The 24,356-nt window shown below is 51.4% G+C and overlaps 1 protein-coding gene across 15 annotated transcripts in view; it reads right to left on the bottom strand.

Annotated features, from left to right (window-relative positions):
* The window catches only part of LOC117265053 (protein 4.1-like), a 90,864-nt gene that overhangs the window by 64,364 nt on the left and 2,144 nt on the right, over positions 1–24,356 (bottom strand). For all 15 annotated transcript variants that reach the window (XM_078162795.1, XM_078162796.1, XM_078162802.1 and 12 more), the window contains exons 2-9: positions 21,769–21,847; positions 21,509–21,688; positions 21,329–21,433; positions 21,006–21,048; positions 20,810–20,885; positions 20,614–20,735; positions 15,897–15,993; positions 15,730–15,817 (exon numbers count right to left, since the gene is read on the bottom strand). In XM_078162795.1, the coding sequence (XP_078018921.1) occupies positions 15,730–15,817; positions 15,897–15,993; positions 20,614–20,735; positions 20,810–20,885; positions 21,006–21,048; positions 21,329–21,433; positions 21,509–21,688; positions 21,769–21,837 (780 nt within the window). In that variant the 5' untranslated portion in view covers positions 21,838–21,847. The remainder of the gene's footprint in view (positions 1–15,729; positions 15,818–15,896; positions 15,994–20,613; positions 20,736–20,809; positions 20,886–21,005; positions 21,049–21,328; positions 21,434–21,508; positions 21,689–21,768; positions 21,848–24,356) is intronic.

The raw sequence follows: 24,356 nt of genomic DNA, 5'->3' as shown, positions 1-24,356 counted from the left end.
GCTGGAGAGGCTTATATGCAGGGCTGATTATGATGAGCTGCAGTTGTGTAGGCAGGTGAGCAGAGTTGGGCTGATAAGGTGGGCATGGCTGGCAGGTAGAGTGGAGCAGAGGGAGGGAGAGTGGAAAATCACTGCAGCAGAGTGACAGGAGGGGAATGAGAGACAGGGACTGTGACAGAACCCCCCCCTCAAGGGACGGCCCCTGACGTCCCAAACAGTTCTAGAGGAGCCGGGTGGGTGGAGGGGGCCTGGAGGAGGACTAAAATTCTTCTGAGGCCTCCGTCCCAGCCTCCTCGTCCTCTTCAGAGACTGACCCCCCGTCTTCCTCCTCAGACCCAGATGTCTCAGATGCAAGAGGGGGCTGAGGGTCGGTGTTGTGACCTCCTCGTGCCGAGGCGATGTTGGAGGGCTGATCAGGGTGTTGGCGATGGAACTCCTCAATGAGTCGCGCATCCAGGATCTGACGGGCCGGAACCCATGACCACTCTTCCGGGCCGTACCCCTCCCAGTCGACGAGGTATTGCAGACCCCTCCCACGACAACAAGAGCGCAGCAGGCGGTGCACCGTGTAAGCAGGGGCCCCGTCAATGATGCGAGGAGGTGGAGGTGGCTGGGAGGCAGGCTGCAGGGGACTCTCCCGGAACGGCTTAATCCTGGAGACATGGAAGGTGGGATGAATCCGCATGGTGCGGGGCAGCTTGAGCCGAACAGCCACTGGGTTTACAACCTTCTCAATGGGGAATGGTCCAATAAACTTGGGAGCCAATTTCTTCGACTCCACCCTCAGAGGAAGGTCCCGGGTTGACAGCCACACTTTCTGTCCCACCTGGTAAGGGAGGGCCTGGGAGCGGCGGCGGTTGGCAGCTGTCGAATAACGATCTGTGGCCCGTAGGAGAGCGGTCCTGGCCTGTGTCCAGGTCCGGCGGCAGTGGCGGATGAAGGCCTCCACTGACGGGCAGACGGTTTCCTTCTCCTGGGCAGGAAACAGGGGAGGCTGGTAGCCATAAGCGCACTGGAATGGAGAGAGCCCAGTGGCGGAGCTGATGAGGGTATTGTGGGCGTATTCCACCCACAGCAGTTGTGTGGACCAGGAGGCAGGGTGCTTGGAAGCCATGCAGCGGAGCACCGTCTCCATCTCCTGATTCATCCTCTCGGACTGGCCGTTGGACTTGGGATGAAACCCAGAGGACAGGCTGGTGGAGGCTCCCAGGAGGCGGCAGAATTCTCTCCAGAATGCAGAGGTGAACTGGGGGCCTCGGTCGGAGACCACGTCGGACGGGAGGCCGTGGAGCCGGAACACGTGCTGCAAGACCAGCTCAGCAGTCTCCTTGGCCGAAGGGAGCCTGGGCAGGGGCACGAAATGAGCCATCTTGGTGAACCGGTCTACTACTGTCAGAATGGTGGTGTAGACTCCTGACAGCGGCAGCCCGGTGATGAAGTCTAATGAGATGTGGGACCAGGGTCGATGAGGCACAGGCAGAGGGTGCAGGTGACCGGCGGGGGCCCGTCGCGGGGCCTTGTTCTGGTTACAGACTGGGCACGCATTAACAAAGTCTCTGGTGTCATCATCCAAGGTGGCCCACCAGAACTGCCGTTGCAGAACCTCCTTGGTTCGATGAATTCCTGGATGACAGGTGAGTCGGGAACCGTGGGCCCACTGCAGAACCTCAGACCTCAACTCCTGAGGGACGAATAGGCGGTCTTGGGGGCAGGAGCTGGGCCCCGGCTGGTCCTCCAAAGCAGCTCTTACCCGCTCCTCCACCTCCCAGGTGAGAGCGGCCACCAGACGGGAAGCGGGGAGGATGTTGTCTGGACTGGAGGGGCCCTCTTCCCCGACCATGAACTGTCGGGACAGGGCGTCAGGTTTAACGTTGCGGGAGCCTGGCCGGTAGGAGAGGGTGAAGCTGAATCTGGCGAAGAACAGAGCCCACCGGGCCTGACGAGAGTTCAGTCTTTTGGCTGAGCGGATGTACTCCAGGTTCTTGTGATCGGTCCAGACGAGGAAGGGGGTCTTGGTTCCCTCCAACCAATGGCGCCACTCCTCCAGCGCCAGCTTCACCGCCAACAGTTCTTGATTACCGATGTCATAATTCCTCTCAGCTGGAGACAGACGCCTGGAGAAGAAAGCGCAGGGGTGTAGTTTCTGGTCCTCGGCAGAACGCTGGGAGAGGATGACCCCCACCCCCCACATCAGAAGCGTCAACCTCCACTACGAACTGTCTCTCGGGGTCAGGGATCAGGAGAATGGGGGCTGAGCTGAATCACCCCTTCAGGTGCTGGAACGTCTCCTCGGCGGCCGAAGTCCATCGAAAGGGGACCTTGGAGGAGGTGAGGGCGGTGAGAGGTGCTGCCACCGTGCTGTAGCCCCGGATGAACCTCCTGTAGAAGTTGGCGAACCCCAGGAAGCATTGCAACTGCTTGCGAGAGTCAGGGACAGGCCAGGAGGTGACGGCTGAGACCTTAGCGGGGTCCATCTCCATGCGGTCCTGGCCGATGATGTACCCCAGGAAGGAGACAGAGGAGGCGTGGAACTCGCACTTCTCAGCCTTGACGAACAGGGAGTTCTCCAGTAGGCGTTGTAGCACCAGCTGGACGTGATGTATGTGTTCTTGCTTGGACCGGGAGAAGATCAGGATATTGTCTAAGTAGACGAACACAAACTTGTTGATCATGTCCCTTAGTACGTCATTGATGAGGGCTTGGAAAACAACCGGGGCATTGGTGAGCCCGAAAGGCATCACCAGGTATTCATAGTGTCCTGTGGGGGTGTTGAAGGCTGTCTTCCACTCATCCCCCTCTCGGATCCGAACCAGATGATAGGCGTTGCGGAGGTCCAACTTGGTGTAGATGGTGGCCCCTTGGAGCAGCTCGAAAGCTAAGGCGATGAGGGGGAGAGGATAGCGGTTCTTTACTGTGATGTCGTTCAGCTCTCTGTAGTCGATGCAGGGCCTCAGGGAACCATCCTTCTTGTCGACGAAGAAGAACCCCGCCCCAGCAGGTGACGAGGAGGGTCGGATGATCCCGGCGGCCAAGGCATCACTGATGTAGGTCTCCATGGCCTCCCTTTCAGGTGCGGACAGGGAATAGAGGCGACCCTTGGGGGGAACAGAGCCGGGAAGGAGGTCGATGGTGCAGTCGTAGGGCCGATGAGGGGGCGGAGAGGTGGCCCTCGCCTTGCTGAACACCTCCCGGAAATCGTGGTAGTCGGGGGGCACCATGGAGAGGTCTGGGGTGGAACAGGAGCTGGCAGGCGGCGTGGGTGCAACTGCCGGTCTGTGGCAGATCTGTTGACAGGAGGGGCTCCATCCCAGGATGGACCCCGTAGACCAGTCTATATGGGGGTTATGGCGGCGAAGCCAGGGGTAGCCGAGGATCAGAGGAAGGTTGGGAGACCTCAGAATATGAAACCTGATGGTATCATGGTGTGTGCCGGACAGGAGCATCGAGATGGGGGTGGTTTGATGAGTGACGGTCCCCAGAAGATGACCATCCAGAGCACTGGCCGGCATGGGACAAGGGAGAGGAACTTGACCAATGTCCAGCTGACGGGCGAGTTCCTTGTCGATCAGGTTGACATCTGCCCCCGAGTCGATGAAGGTGGCGAGGGTGTGGGACCCCCCTGCCAGCAGGAGCTGGACGTGAAACAGTGGTCTTGGGTTGGGGGCAGAGTTCTGGGACTGGCTCAGCAGAATGCCCCTCTTTACTGCTGAGCCCTCCCTTTTACTGGACACCGGGAGACAAAATGGCTGGCCTGGCCACAGTAGAGGCAGAGATTTCCCCGGCGTCGGCGCTCTCGCTCCTCCGGCGTTAGGCTGGTGCACCCCACCTGCATGGGCTCCGCCCCCCCATGCATGGGTTCAGAGGAAAGGACAGGGGTGGCTGGAAACCCACGCTGACGGGCGGAAAGCCGATGATCTCCTCCCTCGTGGCGATGCTCCCTACTCCTCGCCTGTATCCGTCTGTCTAGCCTCGTGGTCAGCTCGATGAGCCCGTCCAGGGAGCTAGGGAGGTCGAACGAGACCAGCTCATCCTTAACGTAAGGAGCTAGTCCGTTGAGGAAGGCGTCGCATTGGGCAGCAGCGTTCCAGTCACTGAGGCGAGCCCGGGTTCTGAAGTCTATGGCATAGTCTGAAACTGTCCGATCCCCCTGCCTCTGACTCATGAGTCCCCCTGTAGCATCAGGACCCAGGGAAACGGGTCCGAACACCTTGCGAAGCTCCTCTGAGAAGGCCTGGAAAGAGGCGCAGGCTGGCGTGCCTCTCTCCCACTCCGCCGTACCCCACAGATGTGCCCTTCCAGTGAGGTGGTTGATGGCGAAGGCGACTCTACCTCCCTCTGTGGCGAAGGTATGGGGTTGCAGGGCAAACAGAATTGAACAGTTCGTCAGGAAAGGGTTGCAACCCTCAGGATCCCCAGCATAGCGTTCTGGCGCCCCCACCTGGGGCTCAGATGTGGTGCTTGATGATGGCCCCGGGGTCAGAGCAGGAGGGGCTGGAGCTGAGGCAGAGGCAGTGTGTTGAGTCATGGAGACCGCCATCTGTTGTACCTGGGCGGCTAGCAAGGTTAGTGCTCGTTCCAGAGCTGACGCTGACTGACGGGCCTTTGCCGCGTTGGAGGCTAGCTGAGCCTCATGCTGCTGGAGCATTCCCTCCACCCGGGCTAGGCGAGACTGAGGAGAAGCGGGGTCTGCTGGGTCCATTTCTGGCCAGATTGTACTGAAACGGGTGTGGTATGGACCCAAATGCAGTACACAGGCGCTCAGGAACAGTTGGTAATGACCTTTATTTTCACCACAGCAAACAAGGTACGGAGCAGATAGAATAAACACAGAATAAAGTTCGTTCTTCGGGCTGAAAGCCCTCACACAGTCTCTGGGGCTCAGACGAGGGGAAGAGACGCGGCCGGAGTCGGCCGTGGAACCGAGGGGAAGCTCCTTAGCCCCCGGCTCCAAACAGTTCAGCTCTCTTTTTGTGTGAGGGGAAGAGAAGTAGCTTACTTCAGCCGATGACGACGAGGAGGAAGCTCCGTGGCCCGAAGAGCCGGCTGCACGTGCGGAGGTGTCGACGGGGAGAGAGCAGAGGAGTGGTCGGAGGCAGGCGGGGGGGTCGTAGCCAGATGAGCAATCCGCGAAGGCAGAGGCACCAATGGGGAACAGGCAGGATAGTATACAGGTTGGAGAGAGTGGAGGTGTTAGTGTACAGGGTGGAGAGAGTGGAGGTGTAAGTGTACAGGGTGAAGAAGGTGGAGGTGTAAGTGTACAGGGTGGAGGTGTTAGTGTACAGGGTGGAGAGGGAGGAGGTGTTAGTGTACAGGGTGGGGAGGGTGAAGGTGTTAGTGTACAGGGTGGAGAGGGTGGAGGTGTTAGTATACAGGGTGGAGAGGGTGGAGGTGTTAGTGTACAGGGTAGAGAGGGTGGAGGTGTTAGTATACAGGGTGGAGAGGGTGGAGGTGTTAGTGTACAGGATGGAGAGGGTGGAGGTGTAAGTGTACAGGATGGAGGTGTTAGTGTACAGGGTGGAGAGGGAGGAGGTGTTAGTGTATAGGGTGGAGAGAATGGAGGTGTTAGTGTACAGGAAGGAGATGTTAGTGTACAGGGTGGAGAGGGTGGAGGTGTAAGTGTACAGAGTGGATAGGGTGGAGGTGTTAGTGTACAGGGTGGAGAGGGTGGAGGTGTAAGTGTACAGGGTGGAGAGGGAGGAGGTGTTAGTGTACAGGGTGGATAGGGTGAAGGTGTTAGTGTACAGGGTGGAGAGGGTGGAGGTGTAAGTGTACAGGGTGGAGGTGTTAGTGTACAGGGTGGAGAGGGAGGAGGTGTTAGTGTACAGGGTGGAGAGAATGGAGGTGTTAGTGTACAGGGTGGAGAGGGTGGAGGTGTAAGTGTACAGAGTGGATAGAGTGGAGGTGTTAGTGTACAGGGTGGAGAGGGTGGAGGTGTAAGTGTACAGGGTGGAGAGGGAGGAGGTGTTAGTGTACAGGGTGGATAGGGTGAAGGTGTTAGTGTACAGGATGGAGGGGGTGGAGGTGTAAGTGTACATGGTGGGAGGGTGAAGGTGTTAGTGTACAGGATGGAGAGAATGGAGGTGTTAGTGTACAGGGTGGATAGGGTGAAGGTGTTAGTGTACAGGGTGGAGAGGGTGGAGGTGTTAGTGTACAGGATGGAGAGGGTGGAGGTGTAAGTGTACATGGTGGGAGGGTGAAGGTGTTAGTGTACAGGGTGGAGAGAATGGAGGTGTTAGTGTACAGGGTGGATAGGGTGAAGGTGTTAGTGTACAGGGTGGAGAGGGTGGAGGTGTTAGTGTACAGGATGGAGAGGGTGGAGGTGTAAGTGTACATGGTGGGAGGGTGGAGGTGTTAGTGTACAGGGTGGAGAGGGTGGAGGTGTTAGTGTACAGAGTGGATAGGGTGGAGGTGTTAGTGTACAGGGTGGAGAGGGTGGAGATGTTAGTGTACAGGATGGAGATGTAAGTGTACAGAGTGGATAGGGTGGAGGTGTTAGTGTACAGGGTGGAGAGGGTGGAGGGTTAAGTGTACAGGGTGCAGAGGGAGGAGGTGTTAGTGTACAGGGTGGATAGGGTGAAGGTGTTAGTGTACAGGGTGGAGAGGGTGGAGGTGTTAGTGTACAGGGTGGAGAGGGTGGAGGTGTAAGTGTACAGGGTGGAGAGGGAGGAGGTGTTAGTGTACAGGGTGGAGAGGGTGGAGATGTTAGTGTACAGGGTGGAGGTGTAAGTGTACAGGGTGGAGAGGGTGGAGGTGTAAGTGTACAGGGTGGAGAGGGAGGAGGTGTTAGTGTACAGGGTGGAGAGGGTGGAGGTGTAAGTGTACAGGGTGGAGAGGGAGGAGGTGTTAGTGTACAGGGTGGAGAGGGAGGAGGTGTTAGTGTACAGGGTGGAGAGGGTGGAGATGTTAGTGTACAGGGTGGAGGTGTAAGTGTACAGAGTGGAGAGGGTGGAAAGGGTGGAGGTGTTAATATACAGGCAGGAGGTGGTGGAGGTGTTAGTGTACAGAGTAGAGAGGTTGGAGGTGTTAGTATACAGGGTGGAGGTGGTGGAGGTGTTAGTGTACAGAGTAGAGAGGGTGGAAGTGTTAGTGTACAGGGTGGAGAGGGTGGAGGTGGTGGATCTGTTAGTGTACAGGGCGGAGAGGTTGGAGGTGCAAGTGTACAGGGTGGAGAAGGTTTAGAGGTTGGAGGTGTTAGTCCATATGGTGGAGAGGGTGGATGTGTTAGTGTACAGGTTGGAGGTCTTACGCCGGATGTCCACTGGATTGGTCGCATGCACGATTTGGCCACGGCGAGGACTCGCTCCGTCTTGTGCTGGGTGTCAATGTTCACTGGAAGTGGCGCATGTGAGCGGCTGGAATTGGCAGATTGCGAGATTATAATGTCACAGGATAATCTGCGGAAACCCTGGAGGTATAGAGACATCAACAAACACAGAAAATGTATTTCTGCCTACCAGACATTGACCACTGTAGGACATTGACCACTGTAGGACACTGACCACTGTAGGACATTGACCACTGTAGAACACTGACCACTGTAAGACATTGACCACTGTAAGACATTGACCACTGTAGAACACTGACCACTGTAAAACATTGACCACTGTAAGACATTGACCACTGTAGAACACTGACCACTGTAGGACATTGACCACTGTAGAACACTGACCACTGTAAGACATTGACCACTGAAGTAGGACACTGACCACTGAAGTAGGACATTGACCACTGTAGGACACTGACCACTGTAGGACATTGACCACTGAAGTAGGACACTGACCACTGTAGGAAAACTGACCACTGTAGGACATTGACCACTGAAGTAGGACACTGACCACTGTAGGACACTGACCACTGCAGGACATTGACCACTGTAGAACACTGACCACTGTAAAACATTGACCACTGTAGAACACTGACCACTGTAGGACATTGACCACTGAAGTAGGACACTGACCACTGTAGGAAAACTGACCACTGTAGGACATTGACCACTGAAGTAGAATACTGACCACTGCAGGACACTGACCACTGTAGGACATTGACCACTGAAGTAGGACACTGACCACTGTAGGAAAACTGACCACTGTAGGACACTGACCACTGAAGTAAGACACTAACCACTGTACGACATTGACCATTGAAGTAGGACACTGACCACTGTAGGACACTGACCACTGAAGTAGGACACTGACCACTGTTGGACATTGACCACTGTAGAACACTGACCACTGTAGGACACTGACTACTGAAGTAGGACACTGACCACTGTAGGAAAACTGACCACTGTAGGACACTGACCACTGAAGTAGGACACTGACCACTGTAGGACATTGACCACTGAAGGACATTGACCACTGTAGGACATTGACCACTGTAGAACACTGACCACTGTAAGACATTGACCACTGAAGTAGGACATTGACCACTGTAGGACATTGACCACTGTAGAACACTGACCACTGTAGGACACCGACCACTGAAGTAGGACACTGACCACTGTAGGAAAACTGACCACTGTAGGACACTGACTACTGAAGTAGGACACTGACCACTGTAGGAAAACTGACCACTGTAGAACACTGACCACTGAAGTAGGACACTGACCACTGTACGAAATTGACCACTGAAGGACATTGACCACTGTAGGACATTGACCACTGTAGAACACTGACCACTGTAAGACATTGACCACTGAAGTAGGACACTGACCACTGTAGGACATTGACCACTGAAGTAGGACACTGACCACTGTAGGACACCGACCACTGAAGTAGGACACTGACCACTGTAGGACACTGACCACTGTAGGATATTGACCACTGTAGAACACTGACCACTGTAAAACATTGACCACTGTAGGACATTGACCACTGTAGAACACTGACCACTGTAGGACATTGACCACTGAAGTAGGACACTGACCACTGTAGGACACTGACCACTGTAGGACATTGACCACTGTAGGAAAACTGACCACTGTAGGACACTGACCACTGAAGTAGGACACTGACCACTGTAGGACATTGACCACTGAAGGACATTGACCACTGTAGGACACTGACCACTGTAGAACACTGACCACTGTAAGACATTGACCACTGAAGTAGGACACTGACCACTGTAGGACATTGACCACTGAAGTAGGACACTGACCACTGTAGGACACCGACCACTGAAGTAGGACACTGACCACTGTAGGAAAACTGACCACTGTAGGACACTGACTACTGAAGTAGGACACTGACCACTGTAGGAAAACTGACTACTGAAGGACATTGACCACTGTAGGACATTGACCACTGAAGTAGGACACTGACCACTGTAGGAAAACTGACCACTGAAGTAGGACACTGACCACTGTAGGACATTGACCACTGAAGTAAGACACTAACCACTATAGGACACTGACCACTGAAGTAGGACACTGACCACTGTAGGACATTGACCACTGTAGGAGACTGACCACTGTAGGAAAACTGACCACTGCAGGACACTGACCACTGTAAGACACTGACCACTGAAGTAGGACATTGACCACTGTAGGACACTGACCACTGTAGGACACCGACCACTGAAGTAGGACACTGACCACTGTAGGACACCGACCACTGAAGTAGGACACTGACCACTGTAGGAAAGCTGACCACTGTAGAACACTGACCACTGAAGTAGGACACTGACCACTGTAGGACATCAACCACTGTAGGACATTGACCACTGAAGTAGGACAGTGACCACTGTAGGACATTGACCACTGTAGGACATTGACCACTGAAGTAGGTCACTGACCACTGTAGGAAAACTGACCACTGTAGGACATTGACCACTGAAGTAGGACACTGACCACTGTAGGACACTGACCACTGTAGGACATTGACCACTGAAGTAAGACACTGACCACTGTAGGACATTGACCACTGAAGTAGGACACTGACCACTGTAGGAAAACTGACCACTGAAGTAGGACACTGACCACTGAAGTAGGACACTGACCACTATATGACATTGACCACTGAAGGACATTGACCACTGTAGGACATTGACCACTGTAGAACACTGACCACTGTAAGACATTGACCACTGAAGTAGGACACTGACCACTGTAGGAAAACTGACCACTGTAGGACATTGACCACTGAAGTAGGACACTGACCACTGAAGTAAGACACTGACCACTGTAGAACACTGACCACTGAAGTAGGACACTGACCACTGTAGGACACTGACCACTGTAAAACATTGACCACTGTAGGACACTGACCACTGTAGGAAAACTGACCACTGTAGGACATTGACCACTGAAGTAAGACACTGACCACTGTAGGAAAACTGACCACTGTAGGACACTGACCACTGAAGTAGGACACTGACCACTGTATGACATTGACCACTGAAGTAGGACACTGACCACTGTAGGAAACTGACCACTGTAGGACATTTACCACTGAAGTAGGACACTGACCACTGTAGAACATTGACCACTGAAGTAGGTCACTAACCACTGTAGGACACTGACCACCGTAGGACATTGACCACTGTAGGTCACTGACCACTGTAGGACATTGACCACTGAAGTAGGATACTGACCACTGAAGTAAGACACTGACCACTGAAGTAGGACACTGACCACTGTAGGACACTGACCACTGTAGGACATTGACCACTGTAGGACACTGACCACTGTAGGAAAACTGACCACTGTAGGACATTGACCACTGAAGTAGGACACTGACCACTGTAGGAAAACTGACCACAGTAGGACACTGACCACTGAAGTAGGACACTGACCACTGTATGACATTGACCACTGAAGGACATTGACCACTGAAGTAGGACACTGACCACTGTAGGAAACTGACCACTGTAGGACATTTACCACTGAAGTAGGACACTGACCACTGTAGGACATTGACCACTGAAGTAGGACACTAACCACTGTAGGACACTGACCACCGTAGGACATTGACCACTGTAGGACATTGGCCACTGTAGGACACTGACCACTGTAGGACATTGGCCACTGTAGGACATTGACCACTGAAGAGGCCATCTCAGGATTTTTCTCTTGATTTTGTGATGTTAATGTAGCGATGTGAAATAAGATCCGGAGTTTTCATGGGTGTTTTATCTTGAAAATTGCCCAAATACTCTTGTCGTTTCTGTGCCTGACTTACTGTTTGAGTCATTTGGTCTATGCAAATTGACGCGCAATCGTGCGGCATTTGTCACAAATAGACCAGGCGCATACTTTTTGCGGAGTGGAGCGCCGTGCCACGTCTAGGCTGCGGCTATGACATGCCATGGCGCTTCTGGTGGAGCAGCTTACATTGATTTGAATGGCCACGATTAGCTCCAGCACCCGCACTACGTCCAGATCATGCACGTGACGGATCCAGTGGACATCCGGCTTTAGTGTACGGGGGGAGAGGGTGAAGTTGTTAGTGTACAAAGTGGAGAGGGTGGAGGTGGTGGAGGGGTTAGTGTACAGGGTGGAGAGGGAGGAGTTGTTAGTGTACAGGGTGCAGAGGGAGGAGGTGTTAGTGTACAGGGTGGAGAGAGAGGAGGTGTTAGTGTACAGCGTGGAGAGGGAGGAGGTGTTAGTGTACAGGGTGCAGAGGGTGGAGGTGTTAGTGCACAGGGTGGAGAGGGTGGAGGTGTTAGTGTACAGGGTGGAGAGGGTGGAGGTGTAAGTGTACAGGGTGGAGAGGGTGGAGGTGTTCGTCTACAGGGTGCAGAGGGTGGAGGTGTTAGTGTACAGGGTGCAGAGAGTGGAGGTGTTAGTGTACAGGGTGGAGAGGGTGGAGGTGTTCGTCTACAGGGTGCAGAGGGTGGAGGTGTTAGTGTACAGGGTGCCGAGGGTGGAGGTGTTAGTGTACAGGGTGGAGAGGGTGGAGGTGTTAGTGTACAGCGTGGAGAGGGAGGAGGTGTTAGTGTACAGGGTGCAGAGGGTGGAGGTGTTAGTGCACAGGGTGGAGAGGGTGGAGGTGTTAGTGTACAGGGTGGAGAGGGTGGAGGTGTAAGTGTACAGGGTGGAGAGGGTGGAGGTGTTCGTCTACAGGGTGCAGAGGGTGGAGGTGTTAGTGTACAGGGTGCAGAGAGTGGAGGTGTTAGTGTACAGGGTGGAGAGGGTGGAGGTGTTCGTCTACAGGGTGCAGAGGGTGGAGGTGTTAGTGTACAGGGTGCCGAGGGTGGAGGTGTTAGTGTACAGGGTGGAGAGGGTGGAGGTGTTCGTCTACAGGGTGGAGATGGTGTAGAGGGCATAGAGGGTGGAGAGGGTGGTTTAAGTGCAGGCAATGGAGAGTACTGTGACGTAGTTGTGTGGTGATTCCAGGTGTCGCAGTAGGAGGTGGAGCAGACGTTCACCATGCAGGTAGGGTTGATGGAGGTCCAGCTGCTGACATGATTACTGAGGTGAGTGTAATGTGTGGTGACGGGAACTGAAGGGCGGAGCTTCTTTGACCCCTGTGTGGATGCTGCTGGGACAGGTGGAGCTCTCAGCAGCACAGTGACAGAGGCCAAACAGGAAGTGTTCAGCAGTTTGTGGAGGCTGGATTTGGCCCACTTCCTGTTTGCCCTTAGAACTGTGGCGGTTGGTGATTTTGTACCGAAGCGGTCGGAGTGCGCAGAACAAACCGTATGATGACTGACGCACAGGATGTGGAACCAACGTTCAGGCGCACAAGTGTGCGTCGCCAGTAATGCACTGACGTTAACACCAGCGGCTGATTAGCTGTGAATCAGTGACTGTGTGGAGGCTCTGCCTCCTGCTACAGCCGCAGACGGCAGCAAGGACGGCGTGTCGGTGTTCTGAACAAACATTGAAAGTCATCACCCAGACGTGCCGATGACGGGGACGACTGATGATGTGAACAGTTTCACGGTAGAAGTCGCCGGAACGTTTACAAACGTTTTTATGATTGTGTTTATTTATCATTGTGGTGTGATGTCATCAGAGGAGGTTCTCAGTCTTACATCCTGTTATGTGGCGTTATGGGGAAAGGAGGACAGACAGGAGGACAGACAGGAGGACAAGAGGACAGAAAGGAGGACAGACAGGAGGACAAGAGAACAGACAGGAGGACAAACAGGAGAACAGAAAGGAGGACAGACAGGAGGACAGACAGGAAGTGGAACTAGCCTGAGAGTCAGTGGAAAAATCATTACTGACATTCTACACACACACACACACACACACACACTCTCACACACACACACACACACACACACACACACACGCACACACACATGATCAATGGAGGACAGGAAGTGGGTCATGTATTGATCTGCGCTCTGTCAGCGGGACGTTCACTGTGACGCAGTGCCAACGACAGATTTGTTGTAGCTGAGTGTCTCGTCCTCTGTGTCCCTGTCTCACATGTGACAGTGAGGAGCAGCTGTGATTGGTAACAAGATGACACGTCAGAGTCACATCTGTCTGAGGGGAAATTAAAGGGTTAATCAGGCCGTAAACAGCTAAGAGAATTCATCCATTCATAAACACGTGTCACATTATTTATACATGTAAAACTACACACGTCTGTCCCACCTGCTGCTCTGCACACTGCCATGATCACAGAGCTAAGTTAAAACTTAAAATTAAGACTCAAAGTTAACACTTAAAGTTAAGACTTAAGGTTAAGACTTAAAGTTAACACTTAGACTTAAACTTAACACTTCAAGTTAACACTTCAAGTTAAGACTTAGAGTCGAGACTTAGATAAGATTTTCCACAGAGTGTCTCAGACCTGAGGAGATGAACAGTCAGAGCAGGGCTAGAAGAAGCAGGAGGAAGAGGACGACAGGGAGGAGGAGCAGGAAGAAGAGGAGGAGGAGGAGGAGCAGAGTTTGTGAATCAGGGGAGAAGTATTGTGTGAACGCTGGATGACAGTGGAGGTGAATGGTACAGCCCCCTCTCTCCCTCAAAACTAATCAAATACACCATCAAATGACTCCAAAACGCTCTAGTGGACAACTTGTAGCTTACACATTCACCACGCTATGAAATAATAATGTAATATTACGAGACAGAGTTGTTTTGAAGCCAAATGCACAGCCGGAACTACATTCCAGACATACAGTACTTGCTGGGCGGAGTGATTTCAAACAGCGTATGTTTAGTGCAGTTACTAGCTACTCTCTACTACTCTACTTACTACAGCTACTCCACACTCATAAATCACCACAACTCCTGAGGGAACAACATAAAATGTTCCCTAGCAGTCTGTTTATTCCCAACAATGAGAAGTAATGCCAGTCACTTCACTATATGCTCTGGGCAGCACTTATCCATAACATAACCACAACAACATTTGCATTTCAGCCTTATTTACCATGCTTGGGTTGTAGGCTAATGTTACTCAACATGGAGGTAACGTTACAGCAGAGATTGCTGAGCAAAATACACAACGATCACTTACCACGTCTGCTCGTTTAGTGATGCCGACAGATGGTATGACAGTGTCTTTCAAGAAAAGAGTCTGAACCATTCCTGAGCTTCTGCGCTCCATCCTTTCACTGTAGTCCTCCGGTAAAAAATGGTTGGAGCAAACAAACATTTTCCGGACCATTTCCACAGGCGTGTTGGGGTCGATGTCCAGCACAAATAGTCATTGTTTCATCCTGTCCGTATTTTTGGTTGGTACTGAAACTTCACTCTGCTCCATGTCTTCGGCTTGTTACCGCAACCTTTTACAATACATGTGTAAACCAGGATTTACAACAACACTCTGTAAACTTTCCTCAAACCTTCTGGTACGTCCAGCTGACGATACCACAAATGCAGGGCTGCAAGTAATAACTACGTCACTGTTTCAGGTGCGCACTGTGTCACTCCACCCAGTGGTTTACTGAAGAAAGTAGTTCCGAGTATTTGCTTCATGTGTCAATGTTACTTAATTATACATTATTATTTCATAGCGTGGAGAATGTGTTAGCTACAAGTTGTCCACTAGAGCGTTTTGGAGTCATTTGATGGTGTATTTGATTAGTTTTGAGGGAGAGAGGGGGCTGTACTGTTCACCTCCATTTTGTGCGCCGAGCAGCGGGCAGCTCTGCCCCACCGATCTCAGAACAACAGGCACTGATAATTAAAGGTAATATACCTACTCATATGACTATAGGGATTACGGCAATAGGCGAATATGCCAAAATTTCGAACTATCCCTTTAAGGCCAGAGACACAGAGAGACAGAGAGACACACAGAGACACACAGACTCACACAGAGACAGACACACAGAGTCACACTGAGACACACAGAGACACACAGAGACACAGAGAGACACAGAGACACAGAGACAAAGAGACACACAGACACACAGTGTCTCATATCATGATACAATTCATTTAGTGTCCACCAGGTGTCCTTACCTTACATCTAAAGAGGCGTGTCTATGACAACCAATCACATCTGATGAAAGAACGGGGTCGACCTCACCTCCTCACTGAGGTCACATTTTCTGTCTGACAACGTTCCTAAATCTGAAGCTGTTCTAAACAAAAGCTCATTTTAACATGAACGTTCACAGATCCTGAAGAGGAAAACCTGGTTCCCTGAGACATCACCGTGCTCGTTATTTGTGTGCGGGATTTTATTGTCGATGACCCAACTCTGTCCAGCTGACGTCACAGCACCACCCTCACACAAACATGATGCATGATATCTACATGACGTGCCGAGAATGTCCTGGACTTAAGTTCAGGTTAGATTAATGTTGGTGTGTTCTTACCTTAGCGTGATGAAGGTCAACTCCATACATGGAAAGTTTCTTTACATTGTCCAGGAAGTGCATCTCGGCCTCAGCTGGTGTCATTCCTCTAAACACACAGTCACATGATCTGTTCACATCTCATTCAGTTATTGGATCAAATCACATTCAGGTGTTCTGGTGAGAACCTGTATGTTCGGTGCAGCTCCATGATTTTCTCCTCCATTTCCTTTGTTTGATTTGGGGCAAAGCACAGTTCACTGATGTAGTCGGACCCACACTCCTCTGAAAGACAAAGTCGGACAGAGACAGACAGAGACAGAACCGTTAAACCAGAGAGTTCCCTTACTGCTGGAGCTTTCAGCCGTATCTCCAGAAGGCTGTTCAGTCAGAAGAAAAGTACTTCACTCTGGAATATTTTAAAGATCATTTTCAATTTCACAGTTAAGTAACAAAACACTCAGTGAAGAGTCCAGCAGAGTCCAACAAGTTATGGTGCAAAGGAGACATCAGAGTATGGCAGGGTATGGTAGGGTATGGCAGGGTTAGGTAGGGTTAGGTAAGGTATGGCAGGGTTAGGTAGGGTATGGCAGGGTTAGGTAGAGTTAGGTAAGGTAAGGCAGGGTTAGGTAGGGTATGGTGGGGTATGTCGGAGAAGGGTACGGCAGGGAACGTTAGGTCATGTCACAGCAGGGTAAAGTGTGTTAAGGTATGGCAGAAGAGGGTACAGTAGGGCATGGCAGTGGTTCCCAACTGGTCCAGAGTTCTCCTCAGTCATCAGTTCAAGGTCCACACAGTTTAATATATTCAATGTCCTACTTGTGTTTGGACATGTCGTCCAGCTGTTTTTTCTGTCTCTGTTACGTATCTGTCCCTCAGTCACCCACTCTACAGCAGGAAACAGCACTTCAAAATAAAGGCTCCCTGTACTTTAAAATAAAACTTGTTTTTTACAAACTTGACACATGCGTGTCACTTGTGGTCCATTCAGAATAGACCTGCGACCCACTTTCACACTGCAAACCACCAGTTGGGAACCTCTGAGGTAGGGCAGGGTATGGTATAAGGGTATGGCAGGGTATGGTATGAGGGTATGTCAGGGTACAGTATGAGGGTACAGCAGGGTACAGTATGAGGTACAGTTTGAGAGTACAGTAGGGTATAGTATGACGGTACGGCAGAATACAATATGAGGGTACAGCAGGGTACAGTATGAGGGTATGGTAGGGTACAGTATAAGGTACAGTATGAGAGTACAGCAGGGTACAGTAGAAGGGTAAGGCAGGGTACAACATTAGGTACATTATGAGAGTACAGTAGGATATAGTATGACGGTACGGCAGAATACAATATGAGGGTACAGCAGGGTACAGGATGAGGGTATGGTAGGGTACAGTATAAGGTACAGTATGAGAGTACAGCAGGGTACAGTAGAAGGGTAAGGCAGGGTACAATATGAGGTACAGTATGAGAGTACAGTAGGATATAGTATGACGGTACGGCAGAATACAATATGAGGGTACAGCAGGGTACAGGATGAGGGTATGGTAGGGTACAGTATAAGGTACAGTATGAGAGTACAGCAGGGTACAATATGAGGTACAGTATGAGGGTACAGCGGGGTACAATAAGAAGTACCGTATGAGGGTACAGCAGGGTACAGTATGAGGGTACGGCAGGGACAGTATAAGGTACAGTATGAGGGTACAGCGGGGTACAATAAAAAGTACCATATGAGGGTACAGCAGGGTACAGTATGAGGGTACAGCGGGGTACAATAATAAGTACCGTATGACGGTACAGCAGGGTATAGTATGAGGGTTCGGCAGGGTACAATATGAGGGTACGGCAGGATACAGTATGAGGTTGTGGCAGTGAACAGTATGAGGGTACGGCAGGGTACAGTATGAGGGTACGGCAGGGTACAGTGTGAGAGTCAGTATGAGGGTACAGCAGGGTACAGTATGAGGTTGTGGCAGTGAACAGTATGAGGGTACGGCAGGGACAGTATAAGGTACTGTATGAGGGTACAGCAGGGTACAATAAGAAGTACCGTATGAGGGTACAGCAGGGTACAGTACGAGGGTACAGCAGGGTACAATAAGAAGTACCGTATGAGGGGACAGCAGGGTACAGTATGAGGGTACAGCGGGGTACAATAAGAAGTACCATATGAGGGTACAGCAGGGTACAGTATGAGGGGACAGAATGAGGGAACAGCAGGGTACAGTATGAGGGTACGGCAGGGTACAGTGTGAGAGTCAGTATGAGGGTACAGCAGGGTACAGTATGAAGTACCGTATGAGGGTACAGCAGGGTACAGCAGGGTATAGTATGAGGGTACAGCAGAATACACTATGAGGGTATGGCAGGGTACAGTATGAGAGTACCGCAGGGTACAGTATGACGGTACATCAGGGTACAGTATCAGGGTACAGCAGGATACAGTATGAGAATACAGCAGGGTACAGTATGAGAGTACCGCAGGGTGCAGTGTGAGGTAGAGTATGAGGATATGGCAGGGTAATGTACAGGGGTACAGCAGGGTACAGTATGAGGGAACAGCAGGGTATAGTATGAGGGTACGGCAGGGTACAGTATGAGGGTACAGCAAGGTACAGTATGAGGGTACGGCAGGGTACAGTATGAGGTTGTGGCAGGGAACAGTATGAGGGTATGGCAGGGTACAGTATGAGGGTATGGCAGGGTACAGTGTGAGAGTCAGTATGAGGGTACAGCAGGGTACAGTATGAGGGTACGGCAGGGACAGTACAAGGTACAGTATGAGGGTACAGCAGGGTACAATAAGAAGTACCAAATGAGGGTACAGCAGGGTACAGTATGAGGGTACAGAATGACGGGACAGCAGGGTACAGTATGAGGGTACGGCAGGGACAGTATAAGGTACAGTATGAGGGTACAGCAGGGTACAATAAGAAGTACCGTATGAGGGAACAGCAGGGTACAGTATGAGGGTACGGCAGGGTACAGCAGGGTACAGTATGAGGGTACAGCAGGGTACAGCAGGGTACAGTGTGAGGTACAGTATGAGGGTACAGCAGGGTACAGTATGAAGGTACAGCAAAATACAGTATGAGGGTATGGCAGGGTACAGTATGAGGGTACGGCAAGGTACAGTATGAGGTACAGTATGAGGGTACAGCGGGGTACAATAAGAAGTACCGTATGAGGGTACAGCAGGGTACAGTATGAGGGTACAGCGGGGTACAATAAGAAGTACCATATGAGGGTACAGCAGGGTACAGTATGAGGGGACAGAATGAGGGGACAGCAGGGTACAGTATGAGGGTACGGCAGGGTACAGTGTGAGAGTCAGTATGAGGGTACAGCAGGATACAGTATGAAGTACCGTATGAGGGTACAGCAGGGTACAGCAGGGTATAGTATGAGGGTACAGCAGGATACACTATGAGGGTATGGCAGGGTACAGTATGAGAGTACCGCAGGGTACAGTATGACGGTACATCAGGGTACAGTATCGGGGTACAGCAGGATACAGTATGAGAATACAGCAGGGTACAGTATGAGAGTACCGCAGGGTGCAGTGTGAGGTAGAGTATGAGGATATGGCAGGGTAATGTACAGGGGTACAGCAGGGTACAGTATGAGGGTACAGCAGGGTATAGTATGAGGGTACGGCAGGGTACAGTATGAGGGTACAGCAAGGTACAGTATGAGGGTACGGCAGGGTACAGTATGAGGTTGTGGCAGGGAACAGTATGAGGGTATGGCAGGGTACAGTATGAGTGTATGGCAGGGTACAGTGTGAGAGTCAGTATGAGGGTACAGCAGGGTACAGTATGAGGATACAGCAGGGACAGTACAAGGTACAGTATGAGGGTACAGCAGGGTACAATAAGAAGTACCATATGAGGGTACAGCAGGGTACAGTATGAGGGTACAGAATGAGGGGACAGCAGGGTACAGTATGAGGGTACGGCAGGGACAGTATAAGGTACAGTATGAGGGTACAGCAGGGTACAATAAGAAGTACCGTATGAGGGAACAGCAGGGTACAGTATGAGGGTACGGCAGGGTACAGTGTGAGAGTCAGCATGAGGGTACAGCAGAGTATAGTATGAAGTACCGTATGAGAGTACAGCAGGGAACAGCAGGGTACAGCAGGGTACAGCAGGGTACAGTATGAGGTACAGTATGAGGGTACAGCAGGGTACAGTATGAAGGTACAGCAAAATACAGTATGAGGGTATGGCAGGGTACAGTATGAGGGTACGGCAAGTTACAGTATGAGGGTGCAGCAGGGTACAGTATGAGGGTACTGCAGAGTACAGTATGAGGATATGGCAGGGTACAGTATAAGGGTACAGCAGGGTACAGTATGAGAGTACCGCAGGGTACAGTATGAGGATATGGCAGGGTACAGTATAAGGGTACAGCAGGGTACAGTATGTGAATACCGCAGGGTACAGTATGAGAGTACAGCAGGGTACAGTATGAGGGTACAGCAGGGTACAATATGAGAGTACCGCAGGGTACAGTATGAGAGTACCGCAGGGTACAGTATGAGGGTATGGCAGGGTACAGTATGAGGGTACAGCAGGGTACAGTATGAGAGTATGGCAGGGTACAGTATAAGGGTACCGCTAGGGTACAGTACGAGGGTATGGCAGGGTACACTATGAGGGTACAGCAGGGTACAGTATGAGAGTACCGCAGAGTAAAGTATGAGGATATGGCAGGGTACGGTATGAGAGTACCGCAGGGTACAGTATGAGGGTATGGCAGGGTACAGTATAAGGGTACAGCAGGGTACAGTATGAGGGTATGACAGGGTACAGTATGAGGGTACAGCAGGGTACAGTATGAGGGTATGGCGGTATATAACAGAATGTAGGAGGGTAATACTGCAGTAGAATACAGTACCAGGATCGTAGTCTCCAAGCTCTGATTGGATGGTGTAGGAGCCGAGGACGGTGTGAGTCGCAAACGAACATGGAAGACGACCAGAAACTATATCCTGTCTGAGCTGGAGACACAGGAAGTACCTGCAGAAAGACAGAAAGTCCTGAAGTTTTTCAAGTGTACAGCTGAGCTCTGTTGGACAGGTGAGTGAAAGTACCTGGTGATGTCCTCAGAGAGCTGGGCGGGGTCAGGAGGGTAAAACTTGATGTTAAAGGAGAAGTTCCAGGGAACTCCTGAAAGACAGCGAGGGAGAAATCATTTCACTAAAACCGTTACCCTGCCGTCCAAAACTGACCAATCAGAATCAAATGTACGATGCCCGACTCTCAGTTAAAGGGGGTGGAGCTACTGACCTCTGACCTGCTTCTTCATCTCCTTCGCTGGATCCAACCAGTTCTACAAGACAGGTAAAGGACAGAGATCAGACAGACAGAGACAGGGACAGAGATCAAACAGACAGACAGACAGACAGACAGAGATCAGACAGACAGACAAAGACAGATGAAAATTAGCCTTTCGGCTAAATCTGGCACATTTACATTTTATTGTTTTATTAATGTGCATTGTCCTGTTTACAAATAAATAAACTTATAAACAGAGATCAGACAGACAGAGATCAGACAGACAGACAGAAAGAAATTGGACAGACAGACAGAGACGGAGATCAGACAGGTACCTTGTTGTTGTCAGCGTCTCTGAAGGACAAAGCAAAGTAGTCCCTCTCCAGCAGGTTCATGTGTTCACAAACTTTCTCAAACAGCTGTGAACCACGAGCACGTTTCTATGGCAACAGAGACGAAAGCATTAATGTATGTTTCACACCTGCCTCACCTGCCTACCACCCCCCACGTCTCACCTCCATAGTGCAGGTGAACAGTGACCCATCCAGTAGGGTCACCTTGGTCTGCATCGTCCTGAAGCTCAGCGGGTTTCTGGCTGGAGACCGAGCAATCCGACTGCTCGACGACAGGTGACTCGTTGAGTCCTCAGCCAATGAGCCTTGAGCTTGGCTCTGGGATGACCCGCCCTCCCCTCCCTGAGGACGCAGAATGTCGTGTCATGTCATGCACGTTACTGATCAACAGTCCTTTTACTTCCTGGTATTTTTAAGTTTACCTGTTTAGGTGTGGAATGGGCTGCGGCTTCAGGAAAAGACTCCTCCGGCTCACCTGGCTCTGTCGTCATGGTGATTCACCTGAGACACAATGACAACACAGTTGGGTGGAGATTAAGGATACAGTCTGACTATGTGGAGAAGATGGTGGTTGTTGATGAGTCTAATTAGCTGATGTCGGCCATGAAAAACACAAACTGCTCCACATGAGCCGCCACCACCGAGTCTGACAGGTCAGAACATGGAGAACAAACCAACATCATGTTCTGTGGTATTTGTTAGCATGTTGGCCAACGTTAGCTTGCTAACATTAACTCGCTGACATTAGCTTGCTGACATTAGCTTTAGAAACTGAGGTTTGGCTTTTCAGTCTTACAGGAAGTGAAGACTGGCCTCCAGGTGAAATTCGATGGTTGTTTGACCCATCCAACACCCCTCCCACCTCCCTACTTTGACTTATGCCAAATTAACTTATGTTGTTGTCCTGCCGCATTCCCCCAATTTTGACAGCCGCCACAAAAACGGTGACCAGCTGCATATCATGCTGACATTCAATGACGGCTCTTCTCGTTAGTATCTGATGCCAAAAGTCACTGACCAAGCACCGTTATTTGGTGACTTCAGAGTGAGACCAGGTCGCAGTAATGGGTTAAAATCTCATTGACTACAAGACCCATAAACCACCGGGCCAATCGCTGGCTACTGTGTCAGGGCTACATCTTCCTTCATCTCAGGCCCTCATTGGTTATCATGGCCATAACAAAAGTACTGGAAGCTCCTATTGGTTCACGTGAGGTGTCAATCAAAAGGTCAGCAGTCCACCTCCATTCAGATGTCAGAGGAGTCACCTGTTTACATACAAACAGATGATGTCAGAGAGGACGCAGCAGCAGTTGGTGAAGGTCTGGGCATGTGACAATGTTAGGACTGAATGTCTGACTGGATTTCAGTCGTCGGGACCGTCGGGACCGTCTGGACACAGCTGTTTGCGACAGAGTGACATGAAGAGTAAACGTTTTGTTTGACAGAAGTGATAATCGGACCTGCCGTGGTGGGTTTATGTTGAAATGGTCTACGTCAACAGAACCACAAACCGAACGAACGATTGGCCGTGTGAGTAAATGACGCTGTGCACGTAAACTTTTCCTGAGTCCTTATGGCCTTTCCTTCGACACAACACAGTGGTTAGTAAAGGACAAGTGGATAGTAAAGGACATGAGACATCACTGTGACCCTGAGTCGTGGACAGAGGAGTCGAGGACAGATGAGTCGAGGACAGAGGAGTTGAGGACAGAGGACAGATGAGTCGAGGAAAGAGGACAGAAGAGTCGAGGACAGAGGAGTCGTGGACAGAGGAGTCGAGGACAGAGGGACAGAAAAGTCGAGGACAGATGAGTCAAGGACAGAGGAGTTGAGGACAGAGGACAGATGAGTTGAGGACAGAGGACAGATGAGTCGAGGACAGAGGACAGAGGAGTTGAGGACAGAGGACAGACGAGTCGAGGACAGAGAACAGAGGAGTCGAGGACAGAGGAGTCGAGGACAGAGGACTTGGGGACAGAGGACAGAAGAGTTGAGGACAGAGAACAAAGGAGTCGAGGACAGAGGAGTCAAGGACAGAGGAGTCGAGGACAGAGGAGTCGAGAACAGAGAACAGAGGAGTCGTGGACAGAGGAGTCGAGGACAGAAGAGTCGAGGACAGAAGAGTCGAGGACAGAGAACAGAGGAGTCGAGGACAGAGGAGTTGAGGACAGAGGAGTCATGGACAGAGGAGTCGAGGACAGAGGACAGAGAAGTTGAGGACAGAGGAGTCGAGGACAGAAGAGTCGAGGACAGAGGAGTCGAGGAAAGAGGAGTCAAGGACAGAGGAGTTGAGGACAGAGGACAGATGAGTCGAGGACAGAGGACAGAGTAGTTGAGGACAGATGAGTTGAGGACAGAGGACAGAAAAGTCGAGGACAGAGGAGTTGAGGACAGAGGTCAGATGAGTCGAGGACAGATGACAGAGGAGTCGTGGACAGAGGAGTCGAGGACAGAGGAGTTGAGGACAGAGGACAGATGAGTCGAGGACAGAGGAGTTGAGGACAGAGGACAGAGGAGTCGAGGACAGAGGACAGAGGAGTCGAGGACAGAGGAGTTGAGGACAGAAGACAGAGGAGTCATGGACAGAGGAGTTGAGGACAGAGGACAGAGGACAGAGGAGTCGAAGACAGAGGACAGAAGAGTCGAGGACAGAGGAGTCGAGGAAAGAGGAGTCGAGGACAGAGGAGTCGAGGACAGAGGAGCTGAGGACAGAGAACAGATAAGTCGAGGACATAGGAGATGAGGACAGAGGACAGATGAGTCGAGGACAGAGGACAGAGTAGTTGAGGACAGATGAGTCGAGGACAGAGGACAGAAGAGTCGAGGACAGAGGAGTTGAGGACAGAGGTCAGATGAGTCGAGGACAGATGACCGAAGAGTTGTGGACAGAAGAGTCGAGGACAGAGGAGTTGAGGACAGAGGACAGAGGAGTTGAGGACAGAGAAGTCGAGGACAGAGGAATTGAGGACAGAGGACAGATGAGTCGAGGACAGAGGAGTCGAGGACA

This window comes from Epinephelus lanceolatus, chromosome 20 (assembly GCF_041903045.1).
Source record: "Epinephelus lanceolatus isolate andai-2023 chromosome 20, ASM4190304v1, whole genome shotgun sequence".
In the NCBI taxonomy this organism is placed as follows: domain Eukaryota; kingdom Metazoa; phylum Chordata; class Actinopteri; order Perciformes; family Serranidae; genus Epinephelus; species Epinephelus lanceolatus.
This window is presented reverse-complemented; position numbering and strand designations above follow the sequence as displayed.